General features: G+C 51.1%; 3 protein-coding genes across 3 annotated transcripts; 2 read left to right on the forward strand and 1 right to left on the reverse strand.

Annotated features, from left to right (window-relative positions):
- The first annotated feature begins 16 nt into the window (after positions 1-16).
- LOC137899410 (E3 ubiquitin-protein ligase RNF14-like) lies at positions 17-1,383 on the forward strand. The gene is given in 5 exon segments (XM_068743445.1): positions 17-110; positions 199-405; positions 658-689; positions 691-831; positions 928-1,383. Coding segments are annotated over 5 exon segments (624 nt in total). The 3' UTR covers positions 1,078-1,383.
- A 3,840-nt stretch (positions 1,384-5,223) lies between these two features.
- zmat3 (zinc finger, matrin-type 3) lies at positions 5,224-10,745 on the reverse strand. Its single transcript, XM_068743448.1, has 6 exons — positions 10,625-10,745; positions 7,408-8,075; positions 7,199-7,339; positions 6,553-6,719; positions 6,357-6,448; positions 5,224-5,432 (listed from the first exon to the last, which is right to left on the reverse strand). Exons 1-6 carry the CDS (start codon positions 10,743-10,745, stop codon positions 5,224-5,226), a joined length of 1,398 nt encoding a protein of 465 aa, XP_068599549.1.
- A 2,874-nt stretch (positions 10,746-13,619) lies between these two features.
- pik3ca (phosphatidylinositol-4,5-bisphosphate 3-kinase, catalytic subunit alpha) lies at positions 13,620-19,921 on the forward strand. The gene is made up of 24 exons (XM_068743047.1): positions 13,620-13,675; positions 13,796-13,964; positions 14,127-14,253; positions 14,409-14,618; positions 14,797-14,891; positions 14,977-15,132; positions 15,209-15,454; positions 15,557-15,642; positions 15,725-15,830; positions 16,660-16,812; positions 16,888-17,022; positions 17,112-17,236; positions 17,319-17,400; positions 17,495-17,659; positions 17,736-17,839; positions 17,922-18,093; positions 18,210-18,316; positions 18,384-18,505; positions 18,594-18,672; positions 18,776-18,946; positions 19,027-19,144; positions 19,215-19,366; positions 19,452-19,614; positions 19,701-19,921. The coding sequence occupies exons 1-24, from the start codon at positions 13,620-13,622 to the stop codon at positions 19,806-19,808; spliced, it is 3,207 nt and encodes a 1,068-aa protein (XP_068599148.1). The 3' UTR covers positions 19,809-19,921.
- Positions 19,922-20,000: the final 79 nt, after the last annotated feature.

Below are 20,000 nucleotides of genomic sequence, written 5' to 3' on the forward strand. Positions count from 1 at the left end.
CTCACGACTCGCGTTGATGTTTTGGCGTGCAGGTGAGGAGTCTGGTCGGGGCGAGCTGTTCAGCCGCTACGACCGTCTCCTGCTGCAGAACACTCTGGACGCCATGCCCGGTGGGTTCCCCTATAAGGCATGGTCTTCATTTCTGCATGGGGGTTACAACCCAGACATTTCTGCCCCCCCCCCCTTACGTGCTCTTAGATGTGGTGTACTGTCCACGGCTCTCCTGCGGCTCGCCGGTTATCCGGGAGGCGTCCGGCTCTGCAGCCGTTTGCCCCGCGTGCAGCTTCGCCTTCTGCGCCGCCTGCAGGAAGACCTACCACGGAAGAGACGACTGCCGGGGAAAGAAGCTCGCCAAAGCGAGCGAACGCAAGCAGGAAGACCGAGCAGACCTGCCACAGACGGCAGGTAGGACGGGTCACACCTGGGCCCCTACCTGCCACAGACGGCAGGTAGGGCGGGTCACACCTGGGCCCCTACCTGCCACAGACGGCAGGTAGGACGGGTCACACCTGGGCCCCTACCTGCCACAGACGGCAGGTAGGACGGGTCACACCTGGGCCCCTACCTGCCACAGACGGCAGGTAGGACGGGTCACACCTGGGTTTAAATCAGAGGGGCGCTGCTCTCACGTCTTACCTTCTGGGCTGTGTCTCTCAGAGGGGGTCCAGGCCCTGTGGGAGGACTATGCCAACCGGCAGCAAGCAGAGGCAGCGCCTCCTGGAGGCCAGATATGGAAGAGACATCCTGCGGGTCTCCGTTGTGGACCGTCTGAGTGAGACCTGGGTAGAGAAGAACAGCAAGTACTGCCCTCACTGCTTTTGCAGAATAGAGGTATACATAATATATATTATATTTCCATGTGAGAATCGTGTGTTTGGGTGACAGAATATTGCTTTTCTGACTGTGTCTTTGCGTTTTGTGTTGCAGAAGAACAGCGGATGCAACATCATGACGTGCTGTCGGTGCAGAGGAATGTTCTGCTGGGTCTGTCTCACCAGATTGTCGGATCACAGGAGCGCACATTTTCGGGATGGTTCCTGCGCGCTCTGGGGAGACGTGCCATATTCCGATAATTAGGAAAACCACTGAAGGATTTACGCGGATTCTGCTGTAAAATGCACAAGATTGAAAAAAGCTGCGGAGAATCAACACAATATACAGAACAGGAAACTAAAACTTAAAGATCTAACATCTTAATATGTTTAACTTATATTGAAGCTTTTTCAAACATGGTGTTATTCTCCATTATGACCAGTAGAGGGCAATAAGGGTGCAGCTGTGGGTCGAGCGGGTCGTCCAGTGACTGATAGGTCAGCAGTTCAAAGTCCAGCGCAGACTGTCTGCCAAAGTGTCCTTGGGCAAGGCACTGGTCTCCAAATCACTCCCAGTGGGGGGGCAGTTATTTAATTGTCGGCGCTTTGCATGGCCGCAGTCGCCCACAAGAGCGTGAATGCGTGAATGTGAGACTTGTAAAGCGCTTTGGGAGCTTTAGATTTAAAGACGTGTCAAGTCTCTGTTGTTTATTTGTTGATGATAAATTCTAGCAGATCAAACATCACAACATAACCGGAAACGATCCATAACAACGCTCAAGTTTCGTATCCGGTTTTATTGGAATATTGTTCCCTGATTTGCGGTTGTTTACCTTTTAATGAATTTTTTTTATTTTGCTTTCACTTGGACAAAATTCTTGTTGTGCCTGGACTCATTTGAAACGAACCTTTTTATTATTGTTGTTGTTATTTATATTTATATAAAGAGAGGACTTCAGGTACCTCGGGTCAACAGTGCAGAGTGATGGAGAGAATGTGGAAAGGAGGTGAAGAATCGTGTGCAGGCAGGCTGGAACGGGTGGAGCAAAGTATCAGACAGTGGTGAGGACAGCCACGATGGACGGCTTAGAGACAGTGGTGAGGACAGCCATGATGGACGGCTTAGAGACAGTGGTGAGGACAGACATGATGACGGCTTAGAGACAGTGGGGAGGACAGCCACGATGGACGGCTTAGAGACAGTGGTGAGGACAGACATGATGGACGGCTTAGAGACAGTGTCTCTGAGGAAGAGACAGGAGGCGGAGCTAGAAGTGGAGAGATGAAGATGCTGAGGTTCTCCTTGGGAGTGGAGTGAGGGAGGACGAAGCAAAGGACAGGGTGAAGTGGAGAACGTTGTGTTGCTGTGGCGACCCCTCATGGGACAAGAAGAAAGGACAGAAGCACAGTAGTAGATGGAGTAAAGAATAATACGTCTACTATTAACACCGATAAGCAGAACTGGTGAGTGCGAGCCGAGGCGTGGAGGACGACGCATGAGACGCACTTTAATAGTCATCAGGCCAGTGAGGAGCATCGTCTGCACGTTTATTCATGTCAGAAAACACACACAAACACACAAACACACACACACACAAACACACACACACACCGTTCAGCGGTGCGTCGGCAACATAGTTCAGAGGCACTGACAGTGTGCTGAGGTTTCTGCAGACGGGAGATCCTGCTGGGGCGATAAGGTTTGCGGCCCATGATGGCTGATGGAGGAGGAGGGTCCTGAATTCCGTCGGTGTATGAGACTGACTCTGCAGACGTAGGGGTGGGGGGGGGGGGGGGGTAGGTGGGCGATCAATTCTATGCATCCATATCAGAAACCTGCAGCTAAAGGGCTTTGGGGTATAAGGCCATTCTCTGAGCCTGAGGCAACTAGCGTATCTTAGCTTAGCATAAAGTCTTAAAGTAATTGCACGGGAGCATAAAGTCTTAATATAAAGATGATTACATGGATCAACATTCTTAAGCAAAGTTTTCTTTGTTAGCCGAGCTTCTTTAATTTGCGTCGTCTCTGAAACGGCTTCATGGTTCATTAACCTTCACTCCCAGTGATTTCCTCGTGCGTATATGCGCAGGGAAGCCAGGGACAGCTGCATGCCGCATGCTGCATGCTGCATGCCGCAGGCCGGGACAGAGCACGGCTCAACTACAGAAATTTGCAATTTCAAAGGATTGTTTCATGCATAATGTTAAAGCTCCAATGCCGTAATAAAAAAAAAGCCCATGTTGATCACTGAAATCAAACTGGAGGTGTCTCATTCGATCAAAGGAACAAATTCATTGTGCTATTTATCGTTTGAACTGTGTCTCCGCCTCGCGGTGACGCCCACCTGCCCCGCCCTGACCAGTCGGACAGCTCGACACGTGGATAAAACACACAGAGGTACAAATATTATGCTCGTCCATAACAAAGCTAACCTTGTAAACATGCCGAACAGCATGAGATAGCAGAACTGTCTATAAACGCGCGTCATTTTATATTCAGTGCAAAATTCTGATTCTTTCCTTTGCACAGACTGACATGTCCGACCAGCTTCCTCTTCATCGTCCATGCTTCCTCTTCATTGTCTAAAAAAAGTGCCTTTATTAGAATAACAACTGTAGTTTTTAACAAATGAAGACGGAATGAGACTGGCAACAAAATACATCCAAAAATAGTCCAGAAGAAAAGGAGAAAGCTACCGGAGGTCTGGCTTCAAATTGGTTTCCATGGACTCCTGAATTTGATTTCAATTCCGGTTTCTGAATCTTTCTTAAATGGAACAAAAACACAATTTTACAGATGCTTTTTTTCTTTTTTTACACTTTCACATCTGCCCTCTTCACCTTAAGCAGAAAATGATGAGGACTGTAAAATCAGCTTCATCATTGGCCTCGAGATGCAAGAGAAAACTCTTCTTCTTCTAATTCTTCTCAGTACCTCATTTAGTTTTAATCAGGTAAAATGCAAAGTAAGGAAAACGCACAATCAACGAGGTTCTCGGCTTTCTCAGAAGTTAGAGAACGCGTGATTGATATTCTGATCATTAAATCTTCAGTGCATCAGAGAAGACGATCCAATCCGCATGCAGAACCGGGAACGTTTAGCCTCATCTTCTCAAACGGCCTTTGGCTGTCCACACCGACCCAAGCTGCAGATCCGGTCTTATCAGAAGATGTTCTCTGCGCTTCAGACACTTCATTTCCTCCGTTCCCCCTGCAGGTTATTATTTCATGCATTTGCTGTAGGCATCTGGGTGAGCCTGTCAACATAATAGAAGGTTTCATGTAATACAAAGCGTGTTATTTCTAGGAGGAGGAGGAGGAGTGCTATTATCAGACTGCAACCCTGTCTACTGTGACAAACTCCTTGACTCGCTGTGCCTCACCCACAGCTTTGGTTACAGCTCTGCTTTCATCAGCTGCTTCTTTTGTTCCTTTTTGATTAAACCGCACGGAGCGGCGGGCCGATAAAACACCGACCGTGTCACACGTTTAAATCCCCAAACACTGCAGGGCTTTGTCCTCGCAGCACTCCTGAGCGTCCTGGTGTGAGTGTTTGTCGTCCAGATGCACGCGCTGTGTGTGTGTGTGTGTGTGTGTGTGTGTGCATGAAATAAAATTATTAAGGTTTGTATAAGGATCTAAATTCCTGCATAACAAATTACATCTAAAAACCTGCAAAATACACTTGTCTGTTCCGTTAAAGGCACAGTACGCACATTTTTAGCCGGTACCAAATCAAATCTGATACCGACTAAACTCTAAAGCAGCTCAACATTGGGCCAACGCCAAAACAAATGGTGACATGTATGTCATACTATATTCATAGCTATGCAATTTGGATATATTAACATAATAATTACGTCGATTTAATACAATAAGATAGAAAAACCCAAGCAATACTGTCCTAGCCAGAGCTACCGCTTTAGCCTAATGCTCACTCAAGGCACGAGCAAGGCTAGCCAGCCTTCATCGTCACGCCGCTAACGGAGTCACGCTGTTGGTTGTTGTGCTTTGTTTTTGAATTAGCAATAGCGTGTTAAACGCTATTACCTGTAGTCTAAAAAAGGATTTTCTCCTTCGTATCAGTCCCCGTAAAAAAACAAAATACCTGGAGGGCCGATTTACGTAAAAGAATTGAAGAAGTGCCCGAGGCGGAGTCTCTGTTCACACCTGAACCCTCGGCTTTCTTTACGTGCACGTTTTCCCCCACGTAGCCCGAATTGACCACATTTGCATGCAGCTAATTAGCATTAGCGTGTATCCCGTGTTCAGCCTGTTCCTGCTTCTCTCTACCGATAGCTTCAATCGATGGGGGCATTAGGTTGGACACGAGGCGAGACTTTAAAGGCCTCATCCCTTCACTAAACGTGCCTTTCCGTGTCCCCGGCCCACTCTGCCCCGCCCTCGTTTCTTAGCTGTAGCCAAGGTTCTCCATCTCATGGCGGTATCTTAACTCGGACACTTTTGCTTTGTGCTGCTTGCTCTCCAGATGCTGCCTGAAGTCCGTCTCCTGCTCCGCTCCACAGTTGCACATGGAGCAGTAGAATTGTCCACTGGGAGTCACACACATGGCCAAGTCCCTGGGGATACGCTGCCTCGGTCGGGGGTTGTAGTACGGGCCTGCAGGGGGGGGGGGGGGGGGGGTTCATTGATTAAGTTGGACCGGAATCAATTATTTTGACTTTTCTTCAGAAAACTGAGCTAAAGAGAAGGAATGAAACCCAGAAGGACAGTTACCCAGTCATTCTATTGAGGAGGACTCCCTTTCAAAGGAATAGCCCCTCCCTCCCGACGCCGCAGCCAAAACGGGACGGAAATGATACGGAATGTGTTAAAATAACTTTCATTATTCTTTAGTCTTTCGTACTATTTACACTTTTGTGTGTTATCTGTTGCGTGTTTAGATAAACACCGTTACATACTAATAGAACTGCAGGCATGTAAATCTCGATTCCATTATCTCTTATGGGAAATACAGTTCGGTTTTCGAACGGTATTATGGAACTAATTATGCTCTGTGGTATTAGAGTGATCATTTAAAACATGACAGTTTTATAGCACCTGTGTGTGTGTGTGTGTGTGTGTGTGTGTGTGTGCGTGTAGGTGCGTGTGTGTGTGTCCAAAGAGGAGAAAAACAAGAATGGAAAGAGCTATAAAGACATGGAGGAGGCAAACGCAGGAGAAAGAGAGCAGCTATTTTTGGTTTGGTCAATCATGAGAACTGATTGAATCAGCAGAATGCCGCTGTGTGTGCGTGTGTGTGTGTGTGTGTCTGCATGGGGGGGGGGGGCTGTATGATTTATTCTGGCTCTGCTATTTTTCTCTGCGGAAAGGTGAGACAAAGATTTTGTCTGTCCCGACTCTGTCCCGACTCTGTCCCGCTGTCCATTTAAAACGTTCTCAGTGAACATTCAAGAGCATTCAAGTCAAATATTGAAAGGACTATTTGTTACGTTTCCTGTGAAAGAGAGTTTCCCTCCAGAACGGAGCGCCGTGCCTGACAGCTGCCTGCTGGACGTCTATTTGTGTTTTTGAATATTCTACCTGGCATGGAGGCAGGTAGCTGCGGACTGCGACGGGTTTTCACCAGTCGGTACTCGCTGCCGTCTTTTCTGGTTCTCCTCGGGGCCGTCTCGCTGCTGCCGTCCTGAAACGGGCCCGAGACGGAACCATTTATCCGGCTGCTTTAATTACGCTTCAAATGTTTACAGGACTTGTGGATCCTGTGACTCGGACCTACATGCTGCTGGAGTTCTGCTGGGCCTCAGCGAGCCGCAGCTTCTTGGCGTGGTTCTTGCCCTGGTAGTGGGCCTGGGCTACCGCCGGCGAGCTGAAGGAGGCGTCACACAGCTTGCAGTAGTCGTTCTCTGTGGCCAGGATGACCCGGGTCGCCCCCTTGTACAACGCCTGGAGTGACAAAGGAGAGGGAAGCTTTTTCTTTTTTAATATCTGGTGGGAGTAAGAGAAGAATTTCACCCAGGAGGCCTCTTGAGACGTCCAACTAGGAAATATACACATCGTTCCTTCACTTTCTCGGGGCTTTAATGTTTAGGATGATTATTGAGCATAATGCTCATCATTCCTCTGGTTTTAATTCTATTATTTTATTGTTTCTATTTGTTAAATGATGCTTTAATCCAAAGACATCTTGGATTTAGGTTTCTGTTCGACACTAAACATCTTTTAGCTCTGATTTTGGTCGCCGCCCACTTCTGATGATGTGAGCTTCCACCGTTCAAACCACACAGAGTGACTCTGCAGTTCCTTCCACCTCCGCAGAGGGGAAATGACCTACATCAGCAGATAAGCCGCTTCGGCAGCAACACATCCGCCCCCTCTACACCCGGAGCGTTTGGCTGCGGTGCTGCGTTTCCGAGGCTCCTGACCTGCCTGCCTGCGTCGCAGTCGGACGATCCTGAACTGAGGGTCGTCTGGCCCGGGGCCTCCAGGGCCTCTGGGATCCTGATGGCCGGAGGCTGTTGACTGCCGGCGTAGAAGTTCCTTAACTTCTTACTGTGGTTCTTCCCCTAAAGAGACAGAAGGAGAGCGTTTAGGGAACGTAATATTTCACGTGTGATTCAGTGTTTTAGCTGACCTGGTAGTGAGCCTGAGCCTGCTGGGCCGAGTTGAGGGTGACATTGCAGAGCTTACAGTACAGCGGTTTGCACAGTTCCCCCAGCCCCAGAGAGTCCTCCTGCTCCTCCATGCCCAGCGGAGAGCCCTCGTCCTGGGGCTGGTCGCTGGCCGGGGCTGGCTGACCCATGACAGGACCCGGGATGAGGCAGGACACCGGTGCAGGAACCAGGGTCGGTCCTGGAGGCCTAGGGGGCGGCGGGGAGGACAGTGGGCTGGGTGGGAGGGGGAATTGACTTGCTCCACGTGCCGCCACAAGTGGAGGAACCAATGCAAGAGCCGGGTTCAGAGGTGGGGGCCCCAAAGGTTGTGTGAGGTCCATGGTTGGAGGCACTGCTGCGTGTGTGTGATCTACAGGTGGAGGCCCCAAGGCGTGCGCCATGGGCGGAAGTCTCAGCGTCTGAGCAGGGGCCATCGGAGGGGGGCCTAAGCTGTGGGGAGGCCTCAATGTGTGAGATGCAGTTATGGGATGGGGCCCGAGAGTCTGGGTGGGAACCAGAGTCGGGGGTCCAACTGCCTGAGTAGGGGCCATGGGCGGAGGCAACAGCTGGTGCAGAGAGTCCATGTGTTGGAAAGGCTGCTGGGGATAACTGAAGAGACTGAGGGGGGGCTTCAGCAGGGTCCCCGGACCTGTGGACACGGGAGGAATAACGGGTTAACCGCCGGACACGAAGGTCGTTTCCATCCGCCCTTCACCTGGGATGGGTCACCCTTCAGACAGGAGAGGGCTGTTCAACACCTTTATCCTGAGACACACACACACACACACACACACACACACACACAGCGCCTGCAGCCATGCATGAGAGGCGCTGCATGCTAATGCTAATACATGTGCGCAAACACAAACAGAGACAATCCTCCCTGATCAGAAGAGATCTGACATGTGTGTGTGTGTGTGTGTTGTCAGGTCAGGTCAGTAAAAGGCCAACAGCTGTGCTGGAAGCTTTTATCTGGAGTCCAATTGGACGGCCAGTGGCGGTGATTCATGGGCCCAGAATAACAGCCGGGAGTGTTTGTGTTTAAGCCGCGGCTCGCTGTCCGTGTGTCTGTCTCTAGTCTCTCGTCGTCTGTCTGTCACCTGGTCTGGCTGATTTCAGGAGAAAGGCATGCTGGAACTCGCCCTTATCACTCCATGACCTTATCGCTCGCCGTACAAGTGAAAATTATTTGCATTTCATCGTTGGCGTCGTGAAAGACGAGCGGAGGGAGTGGTTGGTAACAGAACCTCATGCTTCACTGTCAAGAGAGTGCAAACGGGTCTGGATTAGAACCCAGAGAGGCGACACAGTCCATTGTCCTTTTATCTCGGTGCGTCCGGCTTTAATGCCACACACACACGCGCGCCTCGCTGCAGTCATATCGGACTTTGCCTCTTCCGGAGAAGCTCTCTCATTCGGTCTGACCTCTGCAGTCTTTGTGTCCCTTAAAGTGAGCATCCAGGAGTGAGGAAGTACAATCGCTAGTTCAGACGACGGCCTGAAGGTCGGACAGATGATGCAAAACGCCGGCAAATGAGCGAGGAAGCGTCTGCGTGCGGGGAAATTACAGACAGTACTCGCATTGAGATAACACAAATGAGAGTACAAGAGCATTTCCCTTTGTTGCTGTGATCAATACAATCTCTCTCAACAGCATAATCTTCTGACTTAATGCCCCTGAATGACGTTTTGTGTTTATTTAACTCCTGGTTATGATCCAGATGTCAATGAGAAAGATCTGGTTAAATTCTGTCTTTATCACATTTGAATTTTCCCAGCAGGTGAGGAAATATTGAAAAAACTAAAAAGCTTTTATCTATTTTTATTTATGAGAGTAAAACGGGACTTTATCATACGGTAGAAGAAACTACAAAAAGTCTTTTTGACTCTTTCTAAGTCTGCAATCACAAATAGACACTGTGAAAGCTGAAAACAACATTATGATAATTATTACAATACAGGACTGTTTCACAAGGATATAATAACGGGGAAAACAGATTTATTACTTAATTTATACCAAAGCAGATGTGTGATGACGCCAACATTAATCCATAGTATGATGCACATGCACTCAAAGTTTCATGAAAAAATATCAGCTTTTGAGTTATGATCCCTTTTTTTCTTGATATGTAGCAAAGCAAGAAAAGCCTGGCAGCTACTGCTCAGGCCCCTTCAGGCGCCCCTTAATGCATTAATTACTATGGGGGGGGCAACTTATTCACTTGTCATGGACATGCACAAACCAAAAAAAAACAACCGAAGTGGACAAGATAAAGAACATTCCCCGATTCAATGCCACGTAAAAGACGTCACTTTCCAGATCAGCACCGGACAGCTCCATAGGCAGCCGGCTACCTATGGAGCTGTCCGGTGCTGATCACTTGCTTCACTCTAAAAACAGGCCAACTGTTATGAGATGGAAAGTGATGAGCGGCGTATCTCCGCTGTCGGACACCTGAACCCTCAGATGCAGAGCTCTAGACCCTCAGATGCAGAGCTCTAGACCCTCAGATGCAGAGCTCTAGACCATCAGATGCAGGGCTCCATCAGATGCAGAGCTCTAGACCCTCAGATGCAGAGCTCCATCAGATGCAGAGCTCTAGAGCTCTAGACCCTCAGATGCAGAGCTCTAGAGTCTAGACCCTCAGATGCAGAGCTCTAGACCATCAGATGCAGGGCTCCATCAGATGCAGAGCTCTAGACCCTCAGATGCAGAGCTCTAGACCATCAGATGCAGAGCTCCATCAGATGCAGAGCTCCATCAGATGCAGAGCTCTAGACCCTCAGATGCAGAGCTCCATCAGATGCAGAGCTCCATCAGATGCAGAGCTCTAGACCCTCAGATGCAGAGCTCTAGACCATCAGATGCAGAGCTCCATCAGATGCAGAGCTCCATCAGATGCAGAGCTCTAGACCCTCAGATGCAGAGCTCTAGACCATCAGATGCAGAGCTCTAGAGTCTAGACCATCAGAGCATATCGCAGCATCCAGAAACTGACCAGTACAGGACTGGTGCGCCCTCCTACATGACACGATGATGATGATGATGATGATGATGATGATGATGACAGCAGCACAGGCTTCAGCATCCACGTTCCAGCTGCAGATGTCTCCAGTTGGATTTTTCTACATCGCTGCACATTGGCGCATAAGACCGCTGCCGGTCGGGGGGGGGGGGTCTTGTGTGTCCTCCCTTACCTGGTAATCGGGCCAGATAATGGCTGCTGCCCCCGTAGCGGACCTGCGGGGAGCTGTAATTCCTGCAGAATGCTGCGCTCTGGTAGTTCGCTGCATCCCCGGTGCGCAGCTGCAGCGCCATCACCGCAGTCACATCCTTCAGCCAACTTCTCTCCAGACGCTGACAGTCCCGACCACACGCTCCGGAGCTGCGGCTCCTACCAGCGGGGGGGGTCCACAGTAGAGAGAAAAACATCCGGTAAATACGCGTTAAAACACAAGACGTTGCATTTTGCGTCTCTGCTGACCATATAGATATATATATATAAAAAAAGGCTTTCTGATTTGTAGAGTAGGTATTTTGTTATGACATATTCGATGCAGATTCTCCCCCCCCCCCCCCCCCCCATCTTGGTACGGTCCGTTTCCGCTGCTGATTTGCATGGATGGCAATCATGACACTTTGAATGAATGTGTTACACCTCAGATCGCCCTCAGAGATATTTCTGTTTAGGACGGGGTCAAATCTGATGGAGAAACAGCCGCTGGGATAAAAACAAGATGAAAACATTCAAAAAGCAAATAAAGAGCTTAGCCCAGCCTATGGAAACAAATGGAGAGCTGAATGTACAGCAGGAAATAATAATAATAATAATAATAATAAAATAATAAAATAATAATATTTAATAATAATAATTATTATTATTATTATAATAAAGAAAGCGCATCCTCATTTTATCCAAGCCTTTTATTATTATTATTATTTTATCCAAGCCTTTTATTATTATTATTATTTTATCCAAGCCTTTTATTATGCCGCTATACGGTCTTAGTTTATCATTAGATCATTATTTAATGTATTTCATCATTTTAACGCGTCTTTTTCCTCTACTTTATGTATTTTGTGGCGTTTTAGGCTTAACCCTTCAGTCCTTTCTTCATCTTCAAATGTTAGTGATCACTTGTGTGATTGTATTTGGTGGCCTTTGCTATAACTATTGATTATAAAAAAGTTTTTTCTTTCTTTTAATATTATTGACTGTTGTCTTCTCCCTCTGCATGTGTGTGTGTGTGTGTGTGTGAGAGGAGGAGGGTCCGCCCCCCCCCCCCCCCCCCCCCCCGGACAGGCAGCGTGGCTGCGTTGCCGCAGCAGAGTCGACCTGTCCAGTCAACCAGCTGCTGTTTTAGCGTCCTTCGGTCGAGTCCTCCTTCTTGTTGGACACTTTTGGACACGGTCTCCGTAACTGTCCCCACTTTTCCAAGCCACAAAGCAATCGAGGATTGATGATCGGATCTACCGGGACACCGGAGCGACCATCCTGCTTCCCGCGGCGCCGGGGGAGCCACCAGCCGGCCGTGGGGACCTGGATGGATCGGCTAGCTGGAAAATGCTAGCTAACTGGCATTAGCCTGGGCGAGCCTGGCGTTTTCAAGCGTTTCGCTACGTTGAAACCAGCTCAAAGGGGTAAATTACGAATTAAATGTATTTATATTTGTGTCTTTTTTTTTTTAGATAATTTACCCGCTTTTAACAGCAGAAAATCATTTTCCAACAAGAGGATGAGGCTGGGCGCTAGCCGCTAAGCTAGCTAGCTAGTGGAACTGAGCGCTGTAAGCTAACGCTGACCATTCCCAAACTATTGGACGTTCTCAGGCCGCGTTGAGGCGGATTGCGACGCTTATTGGCGAACTGTCATTTAAATTGTGTTATAAATGTGAGCGTTGCTGTTGTGCTGCTGTCATCACCAAACACGTCAGCTAGCCGGATGCTAACCGGATGCTAGCCGGTGTGTTTACGCCTTCATTTCCTCTAATTGTTCCCTTTTTTCTGTGACAGCGTGGAGATGGATTGAAGCATGAAGGGCGGAACTGTCCCATCGCAATAGGAGGACTTCTCCCCACGGTCTGCAGGACGGAGCCCTTCCTCCTCCTCCTCCTCCTCTTCACCTTCATGTTCCGGTGACCGTCCAGAAAAGACAGTTTGTCCTCTTTGTGGCCGACATTTCGATGAGATATGTTGATAGCTGGTGTGAAAATCTAGTTTATGTGATGTTAACAATGGTAGGACTGCTGGTCGCCTCTGGGTCTGTGGTTGCATGCTTGTGTCCCAAAGTCTCTCAGTTTCCCCACATCCTGTTTGAGGAAGCTTCCTCCTTTTGTTTCCGAAGTGCTGAGCTGCATCCTGATCAGGATCACAGATTGGACGACTGCTCAATGGCGGTTTTGTTCTAACGTAGTTGTTCTTTTTTGTGCTGTTTGTTGGAGCTTTGGTTTTTGTGCCCCCTTGTTTTTGGACGATCCGTGTCTTCTGGAAAACCACATGACAGAATTAAAGGAACCGTCACCCATTGTTTATAAGCGCCCTGAAGGTGTGCCTTTTCCAGTTTAACTTATTTTTACGTTTTGCACCAGTTTACTCACGTCCACAAAGCACAAATTGGAGTTGTTGTTTTTTTGTTCCACATTTGTTGGGGACCATCCTCTCACTACGTCAAATCCCCAAAACACTTCCGGAGTTTAGTGAAATGTTAGATCTCCCCCGCCGGAGCTTCAAACACGGCCTCTGTTTTTGGGGGACTAGAAGGAATGCGGTGTGGTGACGAGATCCCTGTTGGGTAGAGCCGGTATGAAGGTCTGCAGCATTTACAGAACTCGATTCTGGCCGGTTGTTTGCTTGATCGCTTTTCTGAGAAATGTTTATGGCCAGACGTTGGCTAAAGGTTGAATGAATCCTGTTGTCGTTTTCCCAATGCCCTCACAAACACATTCTTCCTCGTCGCTGAGACACAACCCGGAGATGACTCACGGCTGTTGTTGTGTGGCCGAGCTGTTTCCCATCAGCCGTCGCATCGTATTGTTTTGAGTTCTTTTTTTTCCATCTTTTCTCTTTATGGTGTAAATTGGTTAAAATGTACCGAATTAAAATCAGTTTTAGTTCCAGCGCGCTTCGGACGCGCCCTGAACGTGTCTCGTCTTTCAGGTCGCGCTCCGCAGCCTGACTCGGTGACGGGAGAAGATGCCCCCCAGGCCGTCCTCAGGGGAGCTATGGGGCATTCACTTGATGCCTCCCAGGTAGGATTTCCCTGGATTCTGTTGTTGCCACGGATACACGTCACGTTTCATCGTGTGAAAATGCAAGACGCTGGCTCTCGTCACCCAAGAGAATTCAAATGGTGCCGACTTGGCCTGCAGGATCCTGGTGGACTGCCTGCTGCCCAACGGGATGATCCTGACGCTGGAGTGTCTCCGCGAGGCCACGCTGGTCACAATCAAACACGAGCTGTTCAAGGAGGCCAGGAAATGCCCCCTCCACCACCTCCTCCAGGAGGAGACGTCCTACATCTTTGTCAGCGTTACCCAGGTGAGATCTCTCCATTTCAGTTTGCGTAGGCGTCGATCCGAATGACGGAATGACGGGAAAACAGATGTGCGCATTCCAAATCGGTCTTCCATCCCTCCTACAGGAGGCCCTTCCGGCTCTGACTGCATTTCACGTCTGTTTTGTTTCCCCCCCTTCCTGCAGGAAGCAGAGCGGGAGGAGTTTTACGACGAGACCCGGCGGCTGTGTGACCTCCGACTCTTCCAGCCCTTTCTCAAGGTCATTGAACCAGTTGGCAACAGAGAGGAAAAGATCCTCAACAGAGAGATAGGTGATACTTTTATCATTATTCTTCATTTTGTGCTACTTGGGCTACTTGGCCGAGCTTATTTTTGACCTTGATGTGCTAAAAGGAGTCTAAAGCGGATAAGAAAACGTCATTCCATTGCTGTTACATCCGTCCGGCGCCGGGTTCTGCTCCGTCAGGGTTCGCCATCGGCATGCCCGTGTGTGAGTTCGACCTTGTGAAGGACCCCGAGGTTCAGGACTTCAGGAGGAACATCCTGAACGTCTGCAAGGACTCCGTGGAGCTGAGAGACGCCAGCGGGCCCCACAGTCGGGCGCTGTACGTTTACCCACCCAGTGTGGAGTCCTCACTGGAACTCCCCAAACACATCTACGGCAAACTGGACAAAGGTAGGCAACGGGTTCGGGGGGGGGGGGTACACGGGAAGAGGAGAACTCAATTTAGTCCAGGCAAACTCCGAACAATTAAAGGCATGTTTCTGCGTCCCAGTTCTGCTCGAGTAAAAATAGATTTAGTGACTCTTCTGTTCTCATTCTGTCTCCTCGGCGTCATTTCCTTTTTTTGTAGGTCAGATTATCGTCGTGATTTGGGTGATCGTATCTCCAAACAACGACAAGCAGAAGTATACGCTGAAGATCAACCACGACTGCGTGCCTGAACAGGTGAGGTGAAAACGACCCGAAGGGCGTCGCCGCGGCTCTCACCGCGGCCTAACGTGCGTCCCTCCGCGTGCGTCGCGGCCTCAAGGTGATCGCGGAGGCCATCCGTAAGAAGACCCGCAGCATGCTGCTGTCCCCGGAGCAGCTCAAGATGTGTGTCCAGGAATATCAGGGCAAATACATCCTGAAGGTTTGTGGCTGCGACGAGTACCTGCTGGAAAAGTACCCCATCAGCCAGTATAAGGTAAGAGCCAGGCGGCGTCTCTGCGCCCCGCCCTCCTAAGCGTCCTCCTGAGCGTCCTCTCCGTCTGTCCCCCCAGTACATCCGTAGCTGCATCATGCTGAGCAGGATGCCCAACCTGATGCTGATGGCTAAGGACAGCCTGTACACCCAGTTGCCGACGGACAGCTTCGTCATGCCTTCGTACTCGCGGCGCATCTCCACGGCGGCGTCCTACATGAACGGCGAGGTGGCCGCCAAGTCGCTGTGGACCATCAACGGGACCCTGCGGATCCGAATCCTCTGCGCCACTTACGTCAACGTCAACATACGGGACATAGACAAGGTGGGGGGGGCTCGAGCGGCGTCCTCCAGACTCTAACGGGGCCGTGAAAACAAAGAGGCCCCCTACAGGGGGTTTACTGTAATTACCTTCCTGTACATACAGATCTACGTGAGAACAGGCATCTACCTCGGTGGTGAACAGATGTGTGACAACGTCAACACGCAGCGAGTGCCCTGCTCCAACCCCCGGTAACGCCCCGCCCTCCGTCACCAAGCGCTTCCTCAGCCTCTCATTATGTCCGACCCTCACGCGTCCTCCTTTGTCTTCCAGGTGGAACGAGTGGCTCACCTACGATATGTACCTCCCAGACATACCCCGCGCCGCCAGACTCTGCCTCTCCATCTGCTCCGTCAAGGGCAGGAAGGGAGCGAAGGAGGTGAGTGGAGGAGACGGCCACTCGGCGAAACCCGGCTTGACAGGAAGCCGGACATGCAAAAACAGGAAGTGGACTCCTAGGATGCCCCATTTAGGAAAAGTCACCTCCATGAAGGAGGTTATCGTTTCTTTTGCTTTCGTTTCTGTGAATGGATGTTTATATAAAAATGAATTCATCACAGATTAATCAGGGTCTGGAGATAGCGACGCTTTAACGCGAGCGCGCTAACCCACCCGGGATCCGTGTCGCCTCCGTGAGCCGAGCCTGCTCTGAGTCTGTCTGTTTAATTACTAATCAGCAGCGGCGCCGACAGAAACCCGAGAGCAGGAGTCTTTTCCGTTCACGCCCGACGATGACGATTTGCTTGTGCGAGCCTTGTGTGTGTGCGGCGTGCGTCGATGAAGGCCGAGCGCGGATGTTATGTCAGACACCTGGGGGGCGGAGCCACGCCCCAAACCGCCCCGTGTTAGATTGAGGTCAGGCTTAGTGGATGCTCTTTCATGCCCCGCCTGAATTAAAGATAAACGCTTACTATAAATAGGTGCAATTTGACTGGCCGCCTCGGTGTAACTCAAGCTGCCCCGCGGTGTTGCCCCGGCGTCTCCTGTTCCACCGCCGCCCCTTAGCGAGGATCCGCCGAGCAGCTCGAGATGCTATCTTCAACACGTAATCGGTCTCAAGTTGTAGCTCGGAAAGGAGCACTGGAGTTCAGAGATTGTGTTTAGGCACTAACAATCTATTCAGGGATTCGTTGATTTCATCTGACGCTTTATGAGATGAAAGGCGGCGCTATTCTCAGCAGCCTCGGCGTTTCTCCTCGCTTTATCAGGAGCACTGTCCTCTCGCCTGGGGCAACATCAACTTGTTCGACTACACTCACACTCTGGTGGCCAACAAAATGGCTCTGAACCTCTGGCCCGTCCCGCATGGCCTGGAAGACCTGCTCAACCCCATCGGCGTCACCGGGTCCAACCCCAATAAGGTGAGCTTCATCCCGGGGCTGCAGCAGAAGGACGCTTTGTCCCAGACGGTCACGTTCCCTCTCCCTTCGTTTCAGGAAACGCCGTGTCTGGAGCTGGAGTTCGACCACTTCAGCAGTTCGGTCAAATACCCGGTGATGAACGCGGTGGAGGATCACGCCAACTGGACCGTCTCCAGGGAACTCGGCTTTAACTACACCCTTTCCGGACAGGTACCGGCGAGGAAGGAGGCTTCAGCCGCTGTCCCGATTCGTCCTGTCGGTAGTAATCCTGTACCGGCGGGCCGATCCTGTCGTTCCAGAGCAGCCGTGTAGCCCGAGATCACGCCTTGACAGAAAGCGACACGGAGCAGCTGAGACAGCTGAGCAACAGAGACCCTCTTTCAGAAATCACTGAGCAGGAGAAAGAATTCCTCTGGAGACACAGGTGACCCCTCACCCCCCCCCCAACCAACAGATGACTTGTTAAACACCGCGAGTCTCGATCCACGCGCTCCTCTCTCTCCCAGGCACTACTGCATGAACATCCCGGAGATCCTTCCCAAGATCCTCCTCGCTGTCAAGTGGAACTCCAGAGACGAAGTAGCGCAGGTAGCGGATGTTTGCAGTACTTTGCAGTACTTTGCAGTACTTTGTTCTCTTTGCTGATGACGTTTCCTGTGTGTAATATTTGCCTCTGCTCCAGATGTACTGTCTTCTGAAGGAATGGCCGTCCATCCGTCCGGAGCAGGCCATGGAGCTGCTGGACTGTAACTATCCGGACCCCATGGTCAGACACTTTGCCGTACGCTGCCTCGACAAATACCTGTCCGACGACAAGCTGTCCCAGTACCTCATTCAGCTCGTGCAGGTGGGGGGAAGTGAACTAAACGACGACATTGTGATTCCACAGGCTGTATCCTTCTTTCCCTCTCCTCCGGTTCCAGGTATTAAAATACGAGCAGTATCTCGACAACCCGCTGGCTCGCTTCCTGCTCAAGAAAGCCCTGACCAATCAGAAGATAGGGCACTTCTTCTTCTGGCATCTCAAGTGCGTCAACCAACCGGATACTTTCGGCGTTTCCCCCAGGGTGGGTTTTTTTTTTTTGGTCACCACCCGTTTCCCCTCGCAGGTCGGAAATGCACAACAAAACGGTGAGCCAGAGGTTCGGGCTGCTGCTGGAGGCGTACTGCAGGGCCTGCGGCATGTACCTGAAACACCTGAGCAGGCAGGTGGAAGCCATGGAGAAGCTCATCAACCTCACCGACATCCTCAAACAGGAGAAGAAGGACGAGGCGCAGAAGGTAAGGGCGTCCTGGCCTTGGGTCCCGAAGCGCATCCGGGCGTTTCAGAGGTCATCGTCATGGAGACGCGGGTGCGGGATGACACCTGTGGTTGTGTGTGTGTGCGTCCTGTGGAGGTCCAGATGCGGTTTCTTGTGGACCAGATGAAGAGACCAGACTACATGGACGCCCTGCAGAACTTCACGTCTCCTCTCAACCCCGCACATCAGCTGGGAAACCTGAGGTGTGTGTGTGTGCGTGTATGTAGGTGTGTGTGTGCGTAAATAAAACGTGTTTCGTTCCGTTCACAGGTTGGACGAATGCCGGATCATGTCGTCTGCTAAGAGGCCGCTGTGGCTCAACTGGGAGAATCCGGACATCATGTCTGAGCTGCTTTTCCAGAACAACGAGATCATCTTCAAAAATGGAGATGGTGAGCCGCGCACGCACACACACACACACACACACACACACACACGCTGTCTCAGTAAAACCCCGAAATGTGTGTGTTTGTGTCGTAGACTTGCGGCAGGATATGCTGACGCTGCAGATAATTAAAATCATGGAGAACATTTGGCAGAATCAGGGGCTGGACCTGCGGTACGGCTTCACGTCTCTGTCGCCGTGCAGTCTGCGCGGTTCCTCCCCGCCTCCCCGGCGCTCCCGGCGCTCCCGGCTGACGCCTGCTGTCGTGCGTCTGCAGGATGCTTCCCTACGGCTGCCTGTCCCTCGGGGACTGCGTGGGCCTGATCGAGGTGGTGCGCAGCTCCCACACCATCATGCAGATCCAGTGTAAAGGAGGTCTGAAGGGAGCGCTGCAGTTCAACTCCAACACGCTGCACCAGTGGCTGAAGGACAAGAACAAAGGCGAGACGTGAGTCCCCCCCCCCTCCTCTGCGTGTCCTCCACCCGTCCACGCGGACGCGTCTCTGGAAAGACGTTCTCGTTGTCCAGGTATGACATGGCCGTGGATCTGTTCACGAGGTCCTGCGCCGGCTACTGCGTAGCGACGTTTATCCTCGGGATCGGAGACCGGCACAACAGCAACATCATGGTGAAAGACGACGGGCAGGTAGGAGGCGGAGCCTCCGAGGAGGACACGCACCTTGTTTGTTTTAAAGGCTGTTTTATTCCCCCTTCAGCTGTTCCACATCGACTTTGGCCACTTCCTGGATCACAAGAAGAAGAAATTCGGCTACAAGAGGGAGCGAGTGCCCTTCGTGCTGACGCAAGACTTCCTCATCGTCATCAGCAAAGGCTCCCAGGAATGTGCGAAGACCAAAGAGTTCGAGAGGTAGCGCGGCGTGCTGGCCGCCCCCGCCGTCCCCGCCTCCTCCCACTCCTTAATTACCGTCTATTCGTGTTTTCCGTTGGTCCAGGTTCCAGGAGATGTGCTACAAAGCGTACCTCGCCATCCGGCAGCACGCCAACCTCTTCATCAACCTGTTCTCCATGATGCTGGGCTCCGGCATGCCCGAGCTGCAGTCGTTCGACGACATCGCCTACATCAGGAAGACGCTGGCGCTGGAGAAAAGCGAACAAGTGCGAAGAACCTTCCCCCCGGGCGTCCGCCCGCCGTGTCTCCGGTTCGTCCTCTCACGCTGTCCTCTTCTTCTCGCTCTGTCCAGGAGGCGCTGGACTACTTCATGAAGCAGATGAACGACGCTCACCATGGAGGCTGGACCACCAAGATGGACTGGATCTTCCATACCATTCGGCAGCACGCGCTGAACTGACCTGGGGAGGGTTAACGTCCGGCCGCTGAGACGATGGCGGGAGAGGGAGCCGCCAAAATGAGCTCAATCACGCCAGAGTTCCTCACGTTTATTCTACGACGCAAGACGGAGGAGAATGAAGAGCGCCGGAGGTCAGCAGGCGCTCTGGGGGGGGGATTTGCACAGCTCCTACAGCCTCAATGAAAAAGCGCC

Source organism: Brachionichthys hirsutus, chromosome 9, assembly GCF_040956055.1.
Source record: "Brachionichthys hirsutus isolate HB-005 chromosome 9, CSIRO-AGI_Bhir_v1, whole genome shotgun sequence".
Classification (NCBI taxonomy): domain Eukaryota; kingdom Metazoa; phylum Chordata; class Actinopteri; order Lophiiformes; family Brachionichthyidae; genus Brachionichthys; species Brachionichthys hirsutus.

What these genes read in the sequence shown, in the direction of transcription:
- zmat3 (XM_068743448.1), bottom strand. Translation starts at nt 10,745, where the DNA reads ATGGCGCTGCAGCTGCGCACCGGGGATGCAGCGAACTACCAGAGCGCA. An exon ending in TTATCTGGCCCGATTACCAG is followed by an intron (nt 8,076 to 10,624) that starts GTAAGGGAGGAC and finishes CCGTGTCCACAG; the next exon opens with GTCCGGGGACCCTGCTGAAG. An exon ending in ACTGCGACGCAGGCAGGCAG is followed by an intron (nt 6,720 to 7,198) that starts GTCAGGAGCCTC and finishes TTGTCACTCCAG; the next exon opens with GCGTTGTACAAGGGGGCGAC.
- pik3ca (XM_068743047.1), top strand. Translation starts at nt 13,620, where the DNA reads ATGCCCCCCAGGCCGTCCTCAGGGGAGCTATGGGGCATTCACTTGATG. An exon ending in CCGGGTCCAACCCCAATAAG is followed by an intron (nt 16,813 to 16,887) that starts GTGAGCTTCATC and finishes CCTTCGTTTCAG; the next exon opens with GAAACGCCGTGTCTGGAGCT. An exon ending in AGAAGGACGAGGCGCAGAAG is followed by an intron (nt 18,094 to 18,209) that starts GTAAGGGCGTCC and finishes CGTCCTGTGGAG; the next exon opens with GTCCAGATGCGGTTTCTTGT.